The sequence below is a fragment of the Anabas testudineus genome, chromosome 6, assembly GCF_900324465.2.
Source record: "Anabas testudineus chromosome 6, fAnaTes1.2, whole genome shotgun sequence".
Taxonomy (NCBI): Eukaryota; Metazoa; Chordata; class Actinopteri; order Anabantiformes; family Anabantidae; genus Anabas; species Anabas testudineus.
In genome coordinates this window covers 2,110,858-2,132,013 of record NC_046615.1, presented here as the reverse complement: position 1 = coordinate 2,132,013, position 21,156 = coordinate 2,110,858, and the positions used below count along the sequence as shown (strand labels likewise).

Below are 21,156 nucleotides of genomic sequence, written 5' to 3'. Positions count from 1 at the left end.
TAAGCAGAAGAGAAAATAAGTTTTTCTTTCCAGTACTTTCCATTTTCCATTTTGGCTGTAATTTGGAACTAAATTTTGATTACCAACCCTGGTATTTGGGTATTTATTCCTGTACTTAGTTCCAGTGTGTCCTTGGTGCACAGCATTATTTGTGGATCAAAATTTTTTATGGAATCTTTTTGACTATGCCAGTTGCCTTAGTAGGCCAAGCATAACACTTGTAAAGTTGCTAGTCTTAGCACCAGCAACATGCTCTGTGGTTCTGTAACATGCTCACGACAAAAAGATGAATGCAGGGTAATTTTTGTTGAATGCTGTTTCTATTATATATATACGTGTTATTATGATTATTATTATGAGTTCAATCTTAAGGATTCTGTAATGTAATATTGTAAAGGTGTGTTTAAAAAACTTGTGAACTGTTTATTATGTGGTTATATTAAAAAGCCACATCGAGCCATTTGTAAGCTCAGAGTACCCTCTGGTGACCTCATAGAGATATTACATGGTTATCTGAGTTTGTGTTGAAACAGCATTATGAGATACTGTTACCTCACCTGTAAATGGGATTTTATTGGACAATATCACAAACATTTGTACAGTATGTGTTTATTGTTTTATATTTTCACTTGCAGATAACCACACACATTTCCTCATGTATTTGAACCTCTGTAGTGTAAATAAATGGACAGGACATAACCCGGAGAGTATCTGCCTATTCTTTCTGACCGTAAAAGATTCAGTTGTTGTACCATTAACTAGCAAGACCCACACAGCACTCAACAAAAACTAAATGTAAAACAAGCTTATTTGTTCAGATTGCATCTCTGTGTGTGTGAGCGCAAATAGATTCACGTTCCAGATAGAAACAGTGTGACATTAAAAAAAAACTCCACTAAAGACTTTAATACAGTTCCAAAATAGTAAATCATTACAAAATAAAAGCATTTGCTGAGACTTTGTGTAGGCAAAATTGTTCCAAAAGTGGTTCCTCTTTTTAAAAAAAGAAAATCACTCTTTGGACGTTTTAAAGAGACAGTGGATTTATTTAAGGAGTCACCTGCTAAGTAAGTGGTATAGATGGGTATTTGTAATGGTTTCATTGTGGAATTAATAAAATATTGTGGAAAGAAATCCCACTAATTTTATAAAGTTCATTAACAGTAACAGAAACACTTTTTTGATAGCACTTTGCTTTGATTTTTTTCTCCTTGTGATCTGATCTTTATCTAAGTCAAGAGTATTAACAAATATAATGTGCCTAAAATAATAACCCAAACCATTCTGATCTTTTATGTCTTTATTGAGAACAACCAACTCCTACAGTTTCAGCTGACGTACAGACATCCTCACATTATCCTGAAGAATGTTTTGATACTGATACTACACAGAATTCATCTTTCCCTCAATCACTGCAAAGCAGGCCCAAATCATGATGTTTATCATATTTCCACCATAATTTACAGTTGGGGTGATGTTTTCATGATGATATACAGTGCCCTTTTTACGTCAAATGTAGTGCTGTGTGTTCTTTTCAAATAGTTCAACATAGTTTCATCAGTCCACAAAACATTTTGTTAATAGTGCTGTGCAGTGCCAATGTGCTCTTTGGTAAACTTCAGACATTCAGCAATGTTCTTATTTTAAGTCCCCGGGGTTCAGTGAAATCCATCATCAAGAAATGGAAGGAATATGGCACATGTCTAAATCTGCCTAGAACAGGCCGTCAACACAAACTGAGTGATCGTGCAAGAAGGAGACTAATGAGAGACACTAACACACTGATGACTGCTCTGATTCTTCACCAGTCAAAGCTTCTGTGATTGCAGCCAAAGGTCTGTCTGAATTTGTTTTGATAGTCGTCAACTTTTATTGATCACAATTGATTTATAATGTCAATAAAAGGACAAAACAGCCAAGGGGGTAAATACTTTTTTCTATAGCCACTGTATACTGTATGCTGTTTGTTCAAGAGTCTTGGCCAGAAATAGAAGGAGGAATACAGGAGTGATTTGAAAGTTGAGAAAAGCTTTCCAGTGTTGGTGTTTCTGAGTTTGTCATAGTAGTATTCTGTTTTTGACTTGGTGATGCTGTGAGAGAAAGACGAAAGCAGTCTATGATATTCATATTCTGACTTGCACCACTTCCTCTAGCAAGGCTGTTAAGATAGACAGTACAGTGCAGAATCTGTCAGTGGCTGTGTCTTTGTCAAGGGTGGAGAGGAACTGTGCTGGGGTAGTGCTGAGGAGAGTCCTGATGTTCTGGCAGAAATATACAAGTAGGTGTTTGAAGTATGTGAAAGTCTAGAGAGAAAGCCAGTGAGCTGAAAACATGTTAAACATTGGACTATCACATGACATGATGTTAGGCGTTTACCTTTGTATCCTGAGGGTCTGAACTCAGGGAGCTTGTCAGAGCTTGTTCGATCAGATCTTGTACACCTGCATGGATCACCTTAGTGAGCTGTTTCTTCTTCTTACACAAAGGCATAGGAACATCAGTATTTCATTATTACAACTACATTTTAGAATATACATAATATTAAAGTGCATCTAAAAGCATTAAAGCAGCAAGAGAGAGAAAAGTGGTCGACTAACATTTGTTAATAATCTGAAAAAAGATCTATTCTATTATCTATAACTATATCTATTTTTATCCAAAAATGTTTGCGCTTCATTCTTTTACTCAATTAAACAACTTGAATATCTCAAACAAATAAAGAAATGTGTTCAGGTTTTTATAATTATTTCATAGCATTTGATCAATTAAAAAAAATTAAGTATTAGTTCATTATAAAAACAATTTGGTGGTTTCTTAACAAATGTATTATTCAGTATTTATGCAGTATTATCTGTGACTCATACAATCAGCACAGGCAGATGAACTGTACAGTGACAAACACTAAACATAGGTATGTAAACATACCGTACGTGACACTGCCTTACGTGTCTGTTTCAACATGCACATTTACGGCATGTTGTGAAATTACCTGAAATACCTGCCAGTCAGCCCATGTTGGAACTGACTAATGAGTCCTGATGTAGGAAACCTGTGGAATTTCTGAAGTTGCTAACGTACGCTTTTGTTGTCTGTTGTCTTAAACCACTAATGTTTCTGTGTGACACCCACACCCACACGCATCATTACCAACCACATCTTGCTTGCCTAAACGTGACTAAGCATTTCTTTTATTTGCAGTTTAACCGATGCTCACATCAAACCGACACGTACACCTGTCTCCACCTTGTCAGTCAACTTTCACAATAATATTTAAGCTCATTGTTTGCTACCATCCTACCTTTTTAAGAGAGGCCACCCACTGTGCTGTAGATTGACCACAGTAAACATGAATATTCTGTGCTGCAGTGAGAACCAGACAGTTGATGTATTGAGACAACTCTAGCTGTGGTGATTGTCTCACATCAACTTGTCAGCAAAGGATCTAGATGTAGTGTGTAGTTGTACAACAGGAGGGGCAAACAGTTCTCCATGAATTGTAGGGTAGACTGTTTGACTCTCAGTTCCTCAGGTCGAAGTGTCAAAGACACTGAATAACAAGTTGCTCCTGGCCTTATTTCAATTTTTCCAGTATCATGGTAGATTACCATGGTAACTAATGCCATGGTAACCTGTTCTAGATGAAATTAAAACCTATTTAAAACAGCCCAATTACTGACCAATCAGATCACTGGAAAAACTGAACATCATTCCTACAGGATCCTGGCAGGGACAAAAGTGTTTATAATGAAGTAATATTATAGATAAGTTAATAATAAGTTAAATAAAATAAAAAAAAAGATCGATTTTGTTTTTGTTTTCCAGACTTTCATGGGTACTTTTGTTTTACGTTTTGGGACTTCAATTAAAGAACTATCGTTTCTCCATTGTCAGGCATAAGAGAACCTATGAAACTGCATTACCCACAATCCTCATCTGGACCTTCTTCCCCTACTTGGAACTACCACTCAGTTGTAGTAGTAGCACTAGTAGTAGTTAAAAAACTATTCATGCTCATGGCGTCAATTTGGCGCAAGATAATAACCAACTTTCCCTTCCTCACAGTTGCTCCATGGAAGGGGAAAGAGAACCATGGATGTAGGCCCGTAATAGTTGACTCTTCTTGACCCAATGTCAGCTACTATTCAAGCTTCAGGCATGGGCATAACCCTCAGAGTGAGGAAAAACGACTTACGTAATTCCACTACTGTCTGAGCAAGAAAATGGGCTACTGCAGAGAGGACAGGTAAGACAGAATGCTGCAACATTTCAACATTTCAGCGTTAAACTATCTAAAATTTTTGATCCTGAAAACAAATCCATTCCTGCCATCCAGAACCTCTCACGAGGCTCAGGCTCTGTCACAGATTATATTATTGACTCCAGGACTGCTGCAACAGTGAGAAGGGAAATCACTCTTGGACACTTTTACCAAGAGTTAGCTGATCATATTAAAGATTTGCTGACCTAGCCACTAACCAACCAAGGAACCTGCAGCACCTGATAAAAGTCGCACTGTGGGTTGATAAGCCTTGTTTCCTTCCTTCAAGCTCACCATCTAGTAGGCGCCCGATCCGTGAATCTAGGCCAGTTGCCAAGTCATGTCCTATGCCCCCTGAGCCAATGCAAATGGGACACTCCAGAGGACAAATAGAGAAGGTTCAAGGGAGAATGTCTGTTTCCATTGTGGTGGGCCTGAACACAGAGCAGCAAAATGTCTGTTAAAAAGAAAGGCTAAACGCGGTTCAGGAGGACAACGCTGAGCCTACCAAAGATCTCATCCTTCTCCTGACCCTGCACCTCAGCTCAACTCTCCCTCAACCGTAAAACTATACAGGTGCCCATTTTCACTGATTTGTGTTCAGACGCAAACCTTATTGACTCCAATCTGGTCTTTAAAAATCACATCCCAGCATCACCTTTGTTTCAATCACTTAAAGTTCACTCTCTCAATGATCTCCTCTTGTACAAAGTCAATATCACAGCTGTTGTTGCTAACTTACTGAACTAATTTCTCTGTTTGCCATTCAGTTTCCGCACCATCCTATCATCCTGGGAGCCCCCTGGTTGAACAAACTCAACCACCATGTTAGTTGGCCAGTAGGGAGAATTCTTGGTTTGGGTCCAACAGCTTGAAAGAATGTCTCTAGTCCGCTCCGATCTCTGATAAGCAGAAAACCTCTGAAGAAACTTAATCCTGGCATTTCCAAAGTGCCAGCCAAATATCTCAGTCTTAAGGTGGTATTCAACAACAGAAAGCCACCTCTTTGCCTTCTATATGACTGTGCCATCAAGCTCCTACCCGACACCTCATCGCCCAGCAGTAGGCTTTTTTAGAAATATATTTCTGATGCTCTTAAGTCTGTCCTTATTCGCCGTTCTACCTCTCCTGCTGGATTGTGGTTCTTCTTTGTCGAGGAGAAAGATGGAACCCTGCGCCCATGCGTGGACCCATATCATGTTCTGAACAACATAACATAAAAAACTGCTACCCTTTGCCTCTCCTAAGACTAAGTGGAGTACGTTTGACAATGATTCAGGATCAAACTGTTTCTAGCTGTCATGTAAACCATAACAGGTTGAATCATGGATTTACAGTGCATTCACAAAGTATGTACAGTGCTTTACCTTTTCCACCTTTTGTTTTGTTACAGCCTTATTCCAAAATAGATAAAAAACGTTATTTTTCTCAAAGTTATACCAAAAATATTCTATAATGTCAAAGTGAAACGTTTGCTAAAAATCTTGGCAAATGTATTCAAAATAAAAAACAAACAAACAAAAAATCACATGCATGTAACTATTTACAGCCTTTTTTAATACTTTGTTAAAGCAACTTTAGCACCAATGACAGCCTGAAGTTTTTTTTAGTATGATGCTATAATATTTGTACCTATTTTGGGCCAGTTTCTCTCATTCTTCTTCGCAGTTCTTGTCAAGCGAGGAGTTCAAAATTCACAGACCGAATTAACAGTGGAGGGTCAAGAGGATACCTCAGAAGTGACTGACTAGCAAGGTACAGGCAGAGAATCAAGGTAAGGAGAGCAGGTCAGGTCATCATAGTTAAAGAGAGAGAGAGAAAGAGACAGAGCAGGAAGTGGAGAAGGAGAACAGAGTAATGGGATATGGCCGGATGAGTGTCAGGGTCAAGGCTGGGGCAGGGATTGTGAAACTTTCAGTTTAAACAAGAATCAAAATGTATTATAAAGTAATTACTGTCCATAGTGATCAAATCAAATAGTGGAAATGAGCTGGCCAGTCATGTTTGATGCCAGTGTTGGTTGATAATGTGAGGAGCAACACTTGTACAGAGACACTGTATAGCTTGTTGTTGTCATGAAAGCAGAGACATATACAGACATATAAAGTATAATGATATAATGATGTAGATCTGTGGTGGCTCTCTAGCCTGTTGACAAGTGAACTGGTGTTTTATCAAATTCTGTTTCCCCATTGAGATGTGCTTGTTTTTCTGAATAGTGATAAGAAGTATATATAAAAAGATTGCAAACTGCAGAATCAAAGTCATTGTTTATATCTGCCAAAACAGTTTTCCAGCTAGCTAAATATACAGTAGAGTATTACCATAAATGTAACTTGTGGACATAGTTTCATAACATCAGAAAAAGTATTTTACAGTTGAAGTACATAGTACATGAAGACATATCAATTGATGGAAAGTTTACAGTTAACTAGCTGAAGAATCAACTTTCTGGTTATTCATTGTATACGTTATAATATATGTTTGCTCATCAAAACACATTTTAAAACAAGTTTATCTGGTCTGCTTACAGCTCTGTGTGCGTATCAGTGTTCAAACTTTCAGAAAGAAATAGGACAGGGTGTGGAACTGTAGAGACATGGTCCGTTTAACATTACACTGGCACATGATGCACTGTCCCTAGATTTGTGGCACAGATTAATGGCACAGGGAATTCTCTCACAAAGAAATTAGCATCATGAGACAGAGGCCTTCAGTAGAGACAGTATGTATAATGTGACATGTTTTCTGAAGGAAAGAGAATGAAGCATTTAAAGTGTCCATGTTATGCCAAATCCACTTTATGGTTATTTTGGTGCATTTATATAATGGTACATATATGCATCTATTGCTCATGTAAAGACGTACACCACATACTCAAGTATGTTAGAAGTGCACACTCAAAGCCAGCTTGGCTTCTCAGCATGACAGTGTACAGGCACATTTGGGGGATTTTGGGCTTTTTAAGCCCCAAGAGCCTTAGGAGGCTCTGAAATCAGATCTCAAATACTGCAGCTGGATCTGGAGTGGTAGCTCTGATAGCAGGAGTAGGAACTGGGTCTGGAACAGAAGAGGAGTCTGAAGCATTAGCAGAAACTGAGGCTGGTCCTGCAGTGGAGGAGAGCACTGGGTCTGGATCAGGAGGAGGAGGAGCAGCAGTACCAGCAAGGACTGGGGCCAGTTCTTGGGGCTGTGGTGGCTGCAGAAGCTGGGACCAGGGCTTGAACTTGGACTGCAGCAGAAGATACAGGTAGTGGGGGTCCTCACTTCTCCAACAGGGGCATTGGCATTTACTGGAGCTGGACTTCCCAGGGTTTTCCACCATTAGTAAGTAAGGCATGTCCCCAGGTAAGGGGAGTGCTGGGGGTTACTGGATTCCTCTGAAGCGCTGGGGGCCTGGGATTGGGTATTAAACAGAAAGGCAGCTTATAGGGTGCAGACGGGGCCGTTAACCGTTTGGTTCTGTTCTTTGTGCTGCCTCATGTTTTGTTGGCCAGACACAAATAAAATAATAAAAGGAGTTTATTCTTACAAAATGAGAGTGGAATAGTTACGGAAATGGATGGGGGGGGAAGCAGAGGACTAAAATATATGAAAGTATTTACTGTATGTTAAAGTCTATTGTCATTTAGTTTGCATGAACGGACAGATCTGTCAGTTTGTTCTTTGAGTTATCTGAAAATGATTTATGATGCATAAACTATACAATACTGAAGTCTTGAATAAATATTGACATGTACCTTCATATTTATTCTGTTCCTGGTATAACTGGACGTCGGCTACATGCTTTGCTGCTTTACAGTGGCATCATTTACATTTATGCAAATACTGTTGACCAAAGGTGGCAAAAGTACACTATACACTTTACATTACTCAAAGTTTCCTTAAATTTCCATTTTAATTATTCAGACTGAGTACAAAGTCTAAAAAGGCACATTTGATTACTTTTCCAAAAAATGGCTATGTGTACATGTTTACTGCTTTTACATATTTAGCCCAAGACCCCAGGTAACAAACAACCTCCCAAAAGTCCATTAAACAGAGAAACAATCTTTATAGATCTTCTGGAGATCCACAGAAATCAGGCATTATCAGTAACCTTTATAAAATACTTCTAGTGGATGAAAAGAGCACAATATGATGTCATTCAATAAAAAAAGCATTGTTCATTCAATATATGTTTTTAACAATTAATAAAATGAATAAACCTCATCTCATTATGAGATATCTACAGTGCTGAGTGGACTCTCAGTCAGCCAGGCAGTAACCTGAATTTCACACAAATAAAAATGAAGGGATGTAAAATGAACTATGAACCAATACAATATGAAATATATCTGCAGCTATATTACACTAGTTTATCTAAAGTACTCTTTAAAGTACTGTTAAATAACAGTAGTTTAACTGCCAAGTGTCTACAAGCACATTATGAGAAGCAGATATGTCAGTGTTGTAGGTGTTTAACAGGCCACAGGGCAGATCCTGGGCAGATGTAGTGATGTGTGGTTAAGTTGCAGCTGCAGAGCAGGTTTAGGTTTACCAAACTGGACCCGGGCAGCACATTACCATGCGCTCTCAGGCCACACAACTCCTACCAGTGTGCGTGAGCATCGTGTAACCATGTGCTGCAGTTTAACACAGTTTATAACATATGATGCTACAATAACAACAGACTGTTGCATCTGTGGAGGTGACGAGTGAGTGCTTATTTGTCCATGACGCAAGGAGGATACAAGCTTCAAATCAGCCCCACCTTTACCGACTGCTGTTGTTGTTCCATAGTCTGTAGGTAACAACACATTTTAGTCTGAATCTCACCTCTGGGTTTGTTTCCATTTGTCCTTTAAGTAACACGTGTTAAGGTTGTTGTAAACTTTGATTAACTGTGATCTAAAACCTCACATAATAACAGATTACATAGTAACTACAGCCTGATTAACAGAGATAAAAATGTTAATCCTGTTTGCAAAGGGAGTTATTTATTTTATTTTGTGGTCACATGTGGTTTCATCACAGTGACTTCCCTGATATTTGAATTCTTTGTTCATACGTCAGAGGAGACTATATATAACATCTTCAACATCATTTCATTCACAATTACTGCCCTGTCTAACACTCAAATAAGGTAAGATCCACCTTCTCTGTGCACATATAAAACTAATTAACTGTTTTATAGCTATAATACATTGTTTCTAATATCCAGACTAATATGACAAAATACAAATTAAGTTCATGAATAACTTTTTAAAGCTGTTTTAATAAGCGTCCTCATGTACAGGTTCAGTTGCAACATCTATTCAACTGCAAAATCTGAGTTTCTTATCACATGTAGACATGATTTAATGATTCAGGTACCGAGCTGACAGACAGGACTTGAATCTGAATCCTGTTCATCTTGTGAAAATTGGCAAAACGTGAAAAATGCTGCACCCGTCTCCACCTTAACCCAGTCTCTATTCTTTCTTTTGACTGCTCTTTAAACACACGACACACTGCTGGAAGAATTCTTTTCAACACGTTCTTCTACTTTTCCAGTTTTCTTCTTTATTTCATAGTATTAATAGAGAGTGTAGTCCAACGTGAACCAGGTCTGCTGTCATGTGCCATCTGCTGTAACTATTCAGCTACCAGTGAGTTGCAGTGAGGAAGACAGGAAACATGTCTGGTCACCTTTTGCCCCCTTCCTGAGTTTTTTTGTTTGTTTGTTTGTTTGTTTGTTTTTGCGTATTTCCCAAACCCAGATAATCAAACTAATTTAAATATTAACTCGAGTAAGTACAAAATGCAGTTTATGAATGATGATTTCGTTCAAGAAAAGTGGATCAGCCTGGAAAAGGCTACAAATGCATTTCTAAAGCTTTGGGACTCTTGTAAACCATGGTGAGAGCCAGACACAAATGGAGAATTGTAGTTACATTTACATTTTGTACTTACTCTGTTTTGCTTGACTCATTGTTTGATCTGGGCACACACACACATACACACACACACGCAGCGTAGCATGCAACTTAACTCATGCATAACTCATATGTAACCACATCACATGCACAGGATTTGATCTGTGTTTCCGAATCATATTAGACATTATGAATCATAATAATCAAATTGTCCCTGATGTTGCTGCTAGTTAGCAGCAACATGCCATTTTATTTGGGGAACCAGCTCCTGGGTCAACCTAGTTGCTCTGTTAAGCAACAAGGACCCCTGTTTGCTCCAAGTCCAGTTCATCTCCTACTTCGACCTCCAGCAGCAGCTCTGACCCTGGAGATGCCTGCGTGGACACAGACTCAGGCAAAACAAAGACATTTGAGCCTGACGGTTGACCAGTTAAAAACTGGATTTGTTTTATGCTCCTAAAAATGTTAAAGCTAAAGTTTTCAAAGCTGTGTAGTTTAATTGGAACCCTGATGGCTTTACAGAGTGCAATGTTAGATAAACAGTGAAAAATGGGAGATTACAGCAACATATCGCTAATTATGATTGTGTTCTTTTGTCCAATAAAAAAAACAGCCTCAACAGAAGAGGAGAAGGGTGTATAAAACTCAAGTAGTGATGAAGGAACTGGGGACTGTAAGGATTAAAAGAGAAATTTAGATCAACTTGAACAATAAAGAACCCATGGAAAGCAAGTCAGGGAAGAGGGATGCAAAAGCACATTTGGCAGCAACTGCAGTTGCAATTGAATTAGTTTACTGTAAATACTTAAACACTAGGTGATTTATTTACTTTGTTTTTGTGCATGCTCACTTTATATTTGCACATTTAGGTTTGCACATTTATGTTCTGTATAATACTACTTACATTCACCCTTTTTTAATGGCGTATTTACAGCACAGTAATAGCAGCTTATTATACACAAGCATAAAGATTCAGTAGGTTCACAAAATAGACATGACTTCTTCAGTTCTTGGTTTCCATGTACAACGGCACCCTTAAAGCCAAAAGGTCAGCCTCAGAAAGATCAGGTTCAATGTTCCACTCAGGCAAGAAGTGGTATTTGTTTATGTCATATGGTGTAAAATGCAACATGTAACAACTTCTAGCAGTCATGTCATTTTGCTTTGTCAGACAAATCCAGCAATCTTTGAAGTTGCTGGAGTTGCCTATAAAGACATTTTCTACTACCATACTTACTGAAATAAGATGGTAGCTGAATATTCTTTGCTGCTGAGTGAGTGCATGTTGGTTGGAGAACCCCTTCATCAGCCACTTCTTAAAATTGTAAGCAAGATCTCTAATTCGATGCACAAGGATCTCCACCCCTTTCACAAACATCAACTTCTGTAGATATAGCAGTGTTAATTATGATACCACTAACAGAACGTTCCATTCACCAGAAACGAAAGATCCACACCAACACAAATACACAATAAGATCAATACAGAGAACTCAATACACAGTGAGGAACAGAAGTATTTGAACGTATTTGAACTGCGATTTTGCAAGTTCTCCCACTTAGAAATCATGGAGGGATCTGAAATCCACATTCCCACTCTGAGAAACAGAATAAAAAAGAAAAGTCCAGGAAATCACATTGTATGATTTTTAAAGAATTTATTTGACTTGCACTGCTGAACATAAGTATTTCAACACGTGAGAAAATCAGTGTTAATATTTGGTACAGAAACATAAGACTATATTATAGTCTTATAGTCTTAAGACTCTTATAAGATTATAAGAGTTCCCCCACCCCTTACAGAGAGGGAAGGAATTGTAGAGATTGATGGTCACAGGTTAAAAGGACCTCCTGTGGTTCTCTGTAGAGCACTTAATGTTGATCAGTCTCTGGATGAACGTGCTCCTCTGTCCAGCAACACACTGTGCAGTGGGTGGGAGGGAGTGTCCAGGATTGAGAGGAGTTTGGACAGCATCCTCCTCTTCTCTCTAAGAGAAGATGAAGTTAGCCACATTAGCCATTTAGCATTGCTGTACAGCTAATGTGGATACATTCAGCCTGTTAATCCAGTAAACAAACAAGACAACACTTGCAGCTTAAATGTTTGAATGAGACCATGGATGTGTTAAAACTGCTTAAAGGGTTCAGGCTGAAGCAAGGCAAGCAACTATGTTTATCCTTCTTATTTACTACTACTTTACCTGGTGCTAAATCATCATATTGCAGTTCACATGGTATACTCCAGTTGTATGAAAATCAGTGTCAAAAAGTGTCCTCACTTTTTATCATCTCAAGAATTACACCAAATATAAGAGAAACACATTTCCTGTTCAACATAACCATTTCTCCATCTTTCTCTCTCTTAATATCCCTTATTCTCTCTTTCAGTCCTGTCTATTCTGCAGACGAAGTAACACATATCACAAAGAAAAGAAAAAGAAAAGAGACAGATCCACACAGACCACCAGAGACGGACAGTGGTCTGCAGCCATCATGTTTTGCTGGAGAGTGAACCACAGCACCATAATTTTCGTGGTCATCCTCCAGGGGGCAGCAGTGGTGCTGTTTTGTGGCTGGTATGTTCAGGTCAGTCCCCACAGCTTTGTCCATTCCAACAACAAAGTTCATGTCCTGCTGCTTTCATCATGGAGATCAGGTTCATCCTTCCTGGGTCAGGTGTTCAGTCAGCACCCATCTGTCTTCTATCTCATGGAACCTGCTTGGCACGTGTGGACAAAACTGCAGAAAACTGGTGAGGGGGCTCTCCGTATGGCTGTGAGGGATCTATTACAGAGTGTCTTCCAGTGTGACTTCTCAGTGATGGAGGCCTACCTACCAGAGCAACACAGTGTCTCCTCCTTATTTATGTGGAGTCACAGTAGAGCACTGTGCTCACCACCAGCCTGTCCTCTTACACCACGGACCCAGTTCAGCAACCAGACTCGGTGCCACAAGGCATGTGATGGTACGAGCCTACAGGGGGTGGAGGAGGCCTGTGGCACCTACAGTCACGTGGTGTTAAAAGAAGTGCGATTTTTTGAGCTGGAATCCCTCTACCCACTTTTACAGGATCAAAACTTAGATCTGCGCATCATCCACTTGGTCCGAGACCCACGTGCTGTGATGCGGTCTAGAGAGGAGTCAGCCGGCATGTTAGCGATGGACAGTGCTATTGTTTTAGAGCAAAGAAATGTTCCAGCAGGTGAGGTGCAGTATCAAGTCTTACAGGAGATCTGTCGTAGCCACATGCGTATCAATGAGAAGGCCATCCTGAAGCCCCCTCCATTTTTAAATGGAAGATACAAAATGGTCCGCTATGAGGACATGGCACGTGACCCACTTGGGGAGATCTTTTCCATGTATGAGTTTGTAGGACTTGAGATGACCAGGCAGATGGAGGAATGGATCTACAAGGTGACCCATGGAAAAGGCAAAGGCTCCCCAAATGATGCTTTTAAAATCATTTCACGAAATGCTGTGGAGGTCTCCCAGGCTTGGCGTACCATGCTGCCATACATCAAGGTCAAACGCATCCAGGAAGTGTGTAAGGGAGCCATGTCACTGCTCGGGTACAAGATGATTAACAGTGAAAAAGAACAGAAGAGACTTGACATAGATCTGCTGGTGCCACATGAACCATATCAGTTCAGCTAGTTACCAACTGAAACAGAGAATCCAAGAAAAAGTTAAAACATTAAGAACAAAAACATCTAAAACTATTAAGAATGAAATCTATATTCTACAAAGGCTTTTTTGTCTGTATAAGTATTTATATAAGTAGTTCTACCACAGACTGACTGATCAACTCAGGGGACACTTGCATGACGTCCAAGGTTAAAGCACTAATTTGTGATGAAAACACACACCTCCTGTCAAAGGAGTCTGGTTTGTGTAAAACATGTCTGTACATGACTTTATCAGTCTTTGCGTACAGAAAAGTTGTGATATTTGGTAGAACTGCAGCCAGCCGTCAGTGTGTACCACAAAACTGGATTCACTCTCTTTAAAACCGCATTAGTTTAATCTGAGTGTGATGCCAGTGTCTCCTAAAGGTTTGATTTATAATGCAACAAAATGCAGCAGAATCTGCTCAAGGCACTTCACATAACGAGGTTAGAACCTTAAAGAGTTAGCAGAGAGAAACCAAACAATTCCTCTTGAGCAAGCACTGGGTCACAGTATAGTGGAAAGCCTCTCTTTAACAAAAGAAACTTCTTGCACAACCAAGCTCAGGGTTTTTACATGACATGACATTTTTCATATTTATTCTGTATCTTGATAACTAAAAGTTAGCTATAGAAGTGTTGGGATAATAACAGTCCATTATTTGTTCATCCCCATCTGGTGGCCAAATATGGCAGAAGTACTCTAGAACTCTATACTCATGTATAGTGTTTTTTAAAAGTACTCCATTAAAAGTACCATTAGTACCATTACCATTAGTACTCACAATGTACTTTAAGTATACAAATATGAGTGCCCTACTAAGAAATTTCTTTGGGCACCAGCCTGAGTTGCTGCTTTATACCCCAAGGTTCATAGTGATTTGACGTAGTGTTAAGGATTTCATTCTCATTTGGATTTTGACACACTAGGAGCTGACTGTGGTTATTTATTGTAGTTGTGTTGTTCCATTCTTTCCTCTGTGAATAGCATCATTTGTGCATCAGAAAAAATTATAAAACTATTTATTTTCAATCTGCTTACAGCTCTGTGCGTGTCAGTGTTCAAATAGGTTCCCATTCCAAAAACAAATTATACAAGGTGTGGAACTTTGGAGACATGGTTAATTTAACAATAGACAATAGGGCACATCATGCGATGTACCTGGCTGATCTGTAACAAACCTCTCAGGAACACTGATGAGATTAATAAGGCAGTAGTTTATTTTCTCTTGTGCAAGGGAGCATGAATACATCAGCACACAAGTCTTGTGCAGTATCTCACAAGAGGAAAGGCAAGTTTCACAAGAGTCACTTTAAGTTATGACAAATGTAAAAGGATAACTCTTACTATTAGTTCTATTTTTCTATCATTTCCCTCATGTTTATACTTTTACATACAATGGAAACCATAACAATAAAAAATAAAAGTCAATTTTAGAAACTGAACAAAAATCATAACAGTAACTTATCCAAATCATAGTGTATGGTCCTATTTCAATAATGGACTATAAAATAAGAAAAAGAAAATCAACAATAAAATCATCACATGATACTGTGAAGATACTTTTACATTGCTATCAGCATATAACACTCAAGTATTCACTTTAGTATCAGGCGACTTAGAACATATTCAATATAGTTTTCAGTGTAGTTGTCTTCAAGGTTCTCATCCTCGTCAGCGACCTGTTGGTACATAGTCTTAGTTAAGGCAGCATCTATCCAACTCTGCATTAGTCCCTGAAGACATGGAATACAGCAACATCCACATATAACCACCAGGGCGGCCACCACTGCAATAGAGGCTAGAAGAGAAGAGATTGGACTGCTCCATCTCCCAAACTATTTCATAAATAACGAGGAAAAAAGGATCGTCTACCCCTGAATTTTCAGGTTGTTCTTCAGACAGTGCAGTCAGGTTTTCTAAGGCTTAAGTAATGCTGCCGTCTGGGGCTGTGTTGTGAGGTTTGAATGTACAGTACCAAATATTCTACAGACACCTCCTTGTTAAAAAATGTATCCTGTCTACATTCTTATTAATTGAAACCCAGGATTGGTGCTAGATTTGACATATTCAAATCTAGCACCAATTTGGTTTGTAGCCTTATATACATCAGTAACACCTCCAGGGATCTGTCTTCAGACTCCATCTGATGCTTGTTACAGTGTGTTTTGGAGTATTGACATGTTGGACCAACTGAGCCAGAGCATTTGCTGAGAACACCTGGAATCACATCAACAGCTGGATTAAGATACATGATCCCTGACAGGTACATGGGAGTTTGGGTGTCAGTCCCAAGTTGAGTTATTGGAACATTGTTTCAGTGGCTCAGGCTTTACTTTTAATTCAATTCAATTCAATTTTATTTGTATAGCGCCAATTTACAACAGAAGTTATCTCAAGGCACTTTACAGTGTAAGGTTTAAGACCTTACAGAAAATATTTATACAAAATATTAGAGAAAACCCAACAATCCCATTTGAGCAAGCTTTAGGCAACAGTGGAGAGGAAAAACTCCCTTTAGAGGAAGAAACCTCCAGCAGAACCAGGCTCATAGTGGGCGGCCATCTGTTCGACCGGTTGGGGTGAGTGGAAAGAGAAGAGAGAAAAGAACAGCAGGCAATAAAGACAACAACAAGCAATAAAGACAACAACAAGCAGCAAGAACATTGGGCAGATGAACTGGATTCTGGAGATGTACAGCTCCAGGCCGAGGATACCTGCAGAAAAGTACAGAGAGAGGGAGACAGAGAGGAGGAAACACAACTAAAAGAGAGAGAAGACACAAAGTTAATGACATGCAATGGTGGCATTTGCATTGATACAGGAGAAAGGAGAGAGGAGAGGAGCTCAGTTTATCAGTAGAGGTCCCCCAGCAGAATAACCTATATCAGCATAACTAAGAGATGGTTCAGAGTCACCTGATCCATCATCCACATTCACTTTTACATTTACATTTAGTTATTTAGCAGACGCTTTTATCCAAAGCGACTTACAAGTGAGGAACAAGGCAAGCAAACAAAATCTAGTATATACCAGTATAAACTACAAGAACCACAATAGAGTTGGTGTTAAATTCAGTCCCTGCGCCAGTACACTTATAATGGTTAAAAGTGGTTTAACACTCACGTGTTGTTTTTGTTTGTTTTTTTTTTGTTTGTTTTTTTGTCAAGTACACAATGATGTCATTATTAGTGTTTGGTTGTTGATCTTGTCATGTTGTCCCAGCACCATTACTTTTGTCTTTTCTGAACATGGTTTGTCTCCCTTCTTAGGCTGTCTAACTCCCCCACTGCTCCATCCTTTGTCCCTTCCTCCTCTATGACTGTCTCCGCTCCTCCCTTCTACTGTTCTGTCCTGCCTTGTAAAACACACCAGAGAATTGGTCTCCTAAAGGAGCGGGTAACACGTCACACTGCATTCTTTTTCTTATGAACCTTTGTCTTGGGAAATAGCTTTTTTGTCAGTCATATAAGTATGATGGTTCACGTGATGTTAGCAATAAAGCTATTATCTGATCCTTTGCTTCCTCTCCATAGATAATTCTGAATTCATTTCAGTAATTAATTCCTCTAAACCATCAACATGTCTCTTAGATCCCATCCCGACTAGACTCCTCAAGGATGTCTTACCTTTGATCAGCATGTCCATCTTAGATCAGATCAATCTATCTTTACAAATAGGCTACGTACCACAGGCTTTTAATGTTGCTGTAGTCAAGCCCCTACTCAAAAAGCCTACTCTGGACTCAGGGGTCTTAGTGAATTATAGACCAATATCCAATCTGCCCTTTATCTATAAAATTCTTGAAAAGGTAGTTTCTAAGCAATTGTATGACCACCTGCATAGCAATAACTTGTATGAAGATTTCCAGTCAGGATTTAGAGTACCCTATTTTCCGCACTATAAGGCTAAAAACCTTCCATTTTCTCAAAAGCCGACAGTGCGCCTTATAATCCGGTGCGCCTTATATATGGATCAATATTGAGTCAGTCACGCAGTAGACCACGGGAATAGACGTTTAACATTAAGGAATCAATGGTGCAGAAGTGGAGGCAGCAACAAGATGGCTAAGTAAAGGGGGATCCGCCGACTACCTTTTAGGCTGACCTCTTATTTTGTGCAGCAGCTTGACATTCGTTAAGCCGATTTATTGCACCTGTTGTGCACCCGACAAACTCATGACAAACTAGTGTGGAGGACTTAAAGTACTCGATGGCTGAGGATTCTGCTACCGGTGTGTTTCGTTGGATTATTTTGGATTTCCTATTGGATTTGGATTATCTATGTTTCAAGGACTTTGATTTCACCACGTATTAATATTGACTCCTTTTGTGTTTTTCTAAAGAAAAGACTGCTCAGCTGATGCTTGCGCTGTAGTTTTGTTTGTGTGCTGCAATAAACGCACTGAACTGAGTAGATTGCTTCGGCCTTATTATTGGTCCTACTAACTCCTGACACTCTGACTGTTTTGTTGACATTCCCTTTAGCGCACCTCTGTCTAATCTTGCATAACGTAACCCCAGCCTCTACTGTAGCGTCTATTCTATGCGACTTATAATGCGGTGCGCCTTATATATGAAAAAAGTTTTAAAATAGGCCATTCATTAAAAGTGCACCTTATAATGCGTTGCGCCTTATAGTGCGGAAAATACGGTACATCATAGCACAGAAACAGCACTAGTAAAGGTCACTAATGATCTTCTAGACAATGGACTACTCTCTATACTCGTCATGTTAGATCTTAGTGCTGCATTCGACAGTATAGATCACAACATTTTATTACAAAGAATGGAACATGTCATTGGAATCAAAGGAACAGCACTAGAGTGGTTTAAATCGTATCTATCAGATAGATTTCAGTTTTAAACATGTTAATGATGAATCTTCCATGCACAGCAAAGTTAGCTATGGAGTTCCACAGGGATCTGTGCTTGGACCGATTCTTTTCACTTTATATATGTCCCCTTTAGGCAATATTATTAGGAAACACTCTATAAATTTCCATTGTTATGCAGATGATACCCAGCTATACTTATCTATGAAACCAGGAGAAACTAATCAATTAGTCAAACTTTAAGCATGCTTAAAAGACATAAAGACCTGGATGTCCTCCAATTTCCTTCTCCTAAATCCAGACAAGACAGAGGTTATACTGTTTGGGCCTAAAAATCTCAGAGACACTTTTAATCACACACACTCACCATTGATGACTTAGTTCTGGCCTCAAGTAATACTGTAAGAAATCTCTGAGTTATCTTTGATCAGGATATCTCCTTCACTTCATACATCAAAGATATCTCTAGAACTGCCTTTTTTTCATCTGAGAAACATTGTTAAAATTAGGAGCATCCTGTCCCAAAGTGATGCTGAAAAACTAGTCCATGCATTTGTTACTTCCAGACTGGACTATTGTAATTCATTATTAATAGGATGTCCCAATAACTCATTAAAGAGCCTCCAGTTAATCCAAAATGCTGCAGCCAGAGTTCTGACTGGAATTAGCAAGAGAGATCATATTTCTCCAACGTTAGCTTCTCTCCATTGGCTCCCTGTTAAATCCAGAATTGAATTTATTATTTATTCTTCTCCTCACTTATAAATCCCTTAATAATCAGGCTCCATCTTATCTTAAAGACCTCATAGTTCCATATCTTCCAAGCAGAACTCTCCGTTCTCAGACTGCAGGTTTACTTGTGGTTCCTAGAGTTTCCAAATGTACTGTAGAATGGGAGGCAGAGCCTTTAGCTACCAAGCTCCTCTCCTGTGGAACCAGCTCCCAGTTCAGGTCCTGGAGGCAGACACCCTCTCCACATTTAAGACTAGACTTAAAACTTTCCTTTTTTATAAAGCTTATAGTTAGAGATGGATCAGGTGACTCTGAACCATCTCTTAGTTATGCTGATATAGGTTAGTCTGCTGGGGGACCTCTACTGATACACTGAGCTCCTCTCCTCTCTCCTTTCTCCTGTATCAATGCAAATGCCACCATTGCATGTCATTAACTTTGTGTCTTCTCTCTCCTTTAGTTGTGTTTCCTCCTCTCTGTCTCCCTCTCTCTGTACTTTTCTGCAGGTATCCTCGGCCTGGAGCTGTACATCTCCAGAATCCAGTTGACCTGCCCAATGTTCTTGCTGCTTGTTGTTGTCTTATTGCCTGCTGTTCTTTTCTCTCTTTATATATGTAAGGGACCAAGTAGCCAGGCAAGAGGAAACACAGGTGGATTGCCAAAAAAAAAGGGTTTATTTATCCAAAAATGTGAGGGAAAAATTACACAAAATATTTAAGAAATCTTAGGGCCCATAAAAGAGGTCAACAAAATAAACCACACTTAACAAAGTAGACTAGACAAACATAACGTCAACTAAACAGAGTAACAAAAACCAACTGACCTACCTAAAGGAACACACGAGGGAACATATATAATGGCTGATCAGACCATTTAACACACACACACACACACACACACAGGGGGTAACTACAAACAACTAGTACTACCAAAAACCCCAAAACCCACTAACATAACAGTAAGTCTTTTCAGTTGTAAATAATTAAACAATTAATCAAAAAGCAACTCCCTCAAAGGACTAATATTAACATAGACCAACATAGTATACAACATGCCAACCTAAATCCCCCTCACAGGTGGTAGGCTATGGTTCAGTCCAATGAGCCATCTTCCTGTATAAAACAGGTCTATATTCAGGGCCGCGTCCTTTGCCCTCAGCCTGAGAAGATGAGCAGCAGCAGCAGCAACAGCAACTAGCCTTGGCCACCTCTGCACTGGTAACTCAAAATAACACAAATCAACACAGGCAAGAATTATTAAACATAGGATGACAGTACAGAAGATAACTAAATGTGCGCGCTACAAATAGAAACTAATGTACTGTGTTGGACTGTGGCTCAATCTACTAGCAAAAACTCTCTTCTATGTGTCAGCCAAGTCCTGCGTGCTCGTTTATGAAGGAATAGGAGAAGAAGTTTCGGTGTCAGATTATATGTTTATTTAACGATTAAATGAATAAATGAATTAATAAATGAATAAACAAATGGATAAACGAGTAAATGAATAACAACATACAGAGCTCTGGGTCTGGATCTTCCTATCCCTGACAAACAACAAAGTGTGTGTCAGTTCACGAAGTCTGACACCTGACTCTCCCTGACCCAGTCTTCTTATACACAAAAATACAATCATTTGCATAAATGTTTGCACATTCTTCATTCCGGTTAATCCATAGGTCCACCTCAGCCTCATCCGACTCCTTGACCTTCGTCATCCTCAGTCATTGGTCCACGTTGCATCAGGTTCCTTCCTGGTGGGGCCCTTCATCCT

At 39.3% G+C, this 21,156-nt stretch overlaps 1 protein-coding gene across 2 annotated transcripts in view; it reads left to right on the top strand.

The window, feature by feature from the left end:
- Positions 1 to 14,384, top strand: part of LOC113165551 (carbohydrate sulfotransferase 6-like) — a 42,605-nt gene extending 28,221 nt beyond the window's left edge. Inside the window, exons 1-2 of one of the 2 annotated variants that reach the window (XM_026365159.1) lie at positions 9,372 to 9,383; positions 12,543 to 14,384. In XM_026365159.1, the coding sequence (XP_026220944.1) occupies positions 12,648 to 13,808 (1,161 nt within the window). In that variant the 5' untranslated portion in view covers positions 9,372 to 9,383; positions 12,543 to 12,647 and the 3' untranslated portion in view covers positions 13,809 to 14,384. Of the gene's footprint in view, positions 1 to 9,371; positions 9,384 to 12,542 lie in introns of those variants that run through there. The other variant, XM_026365158.1, reaches the window with a different exon arrangement.
- The last annotated feature ends 6,772 nt before the right edge of the window (positions 14,385 to 21,156 follow it).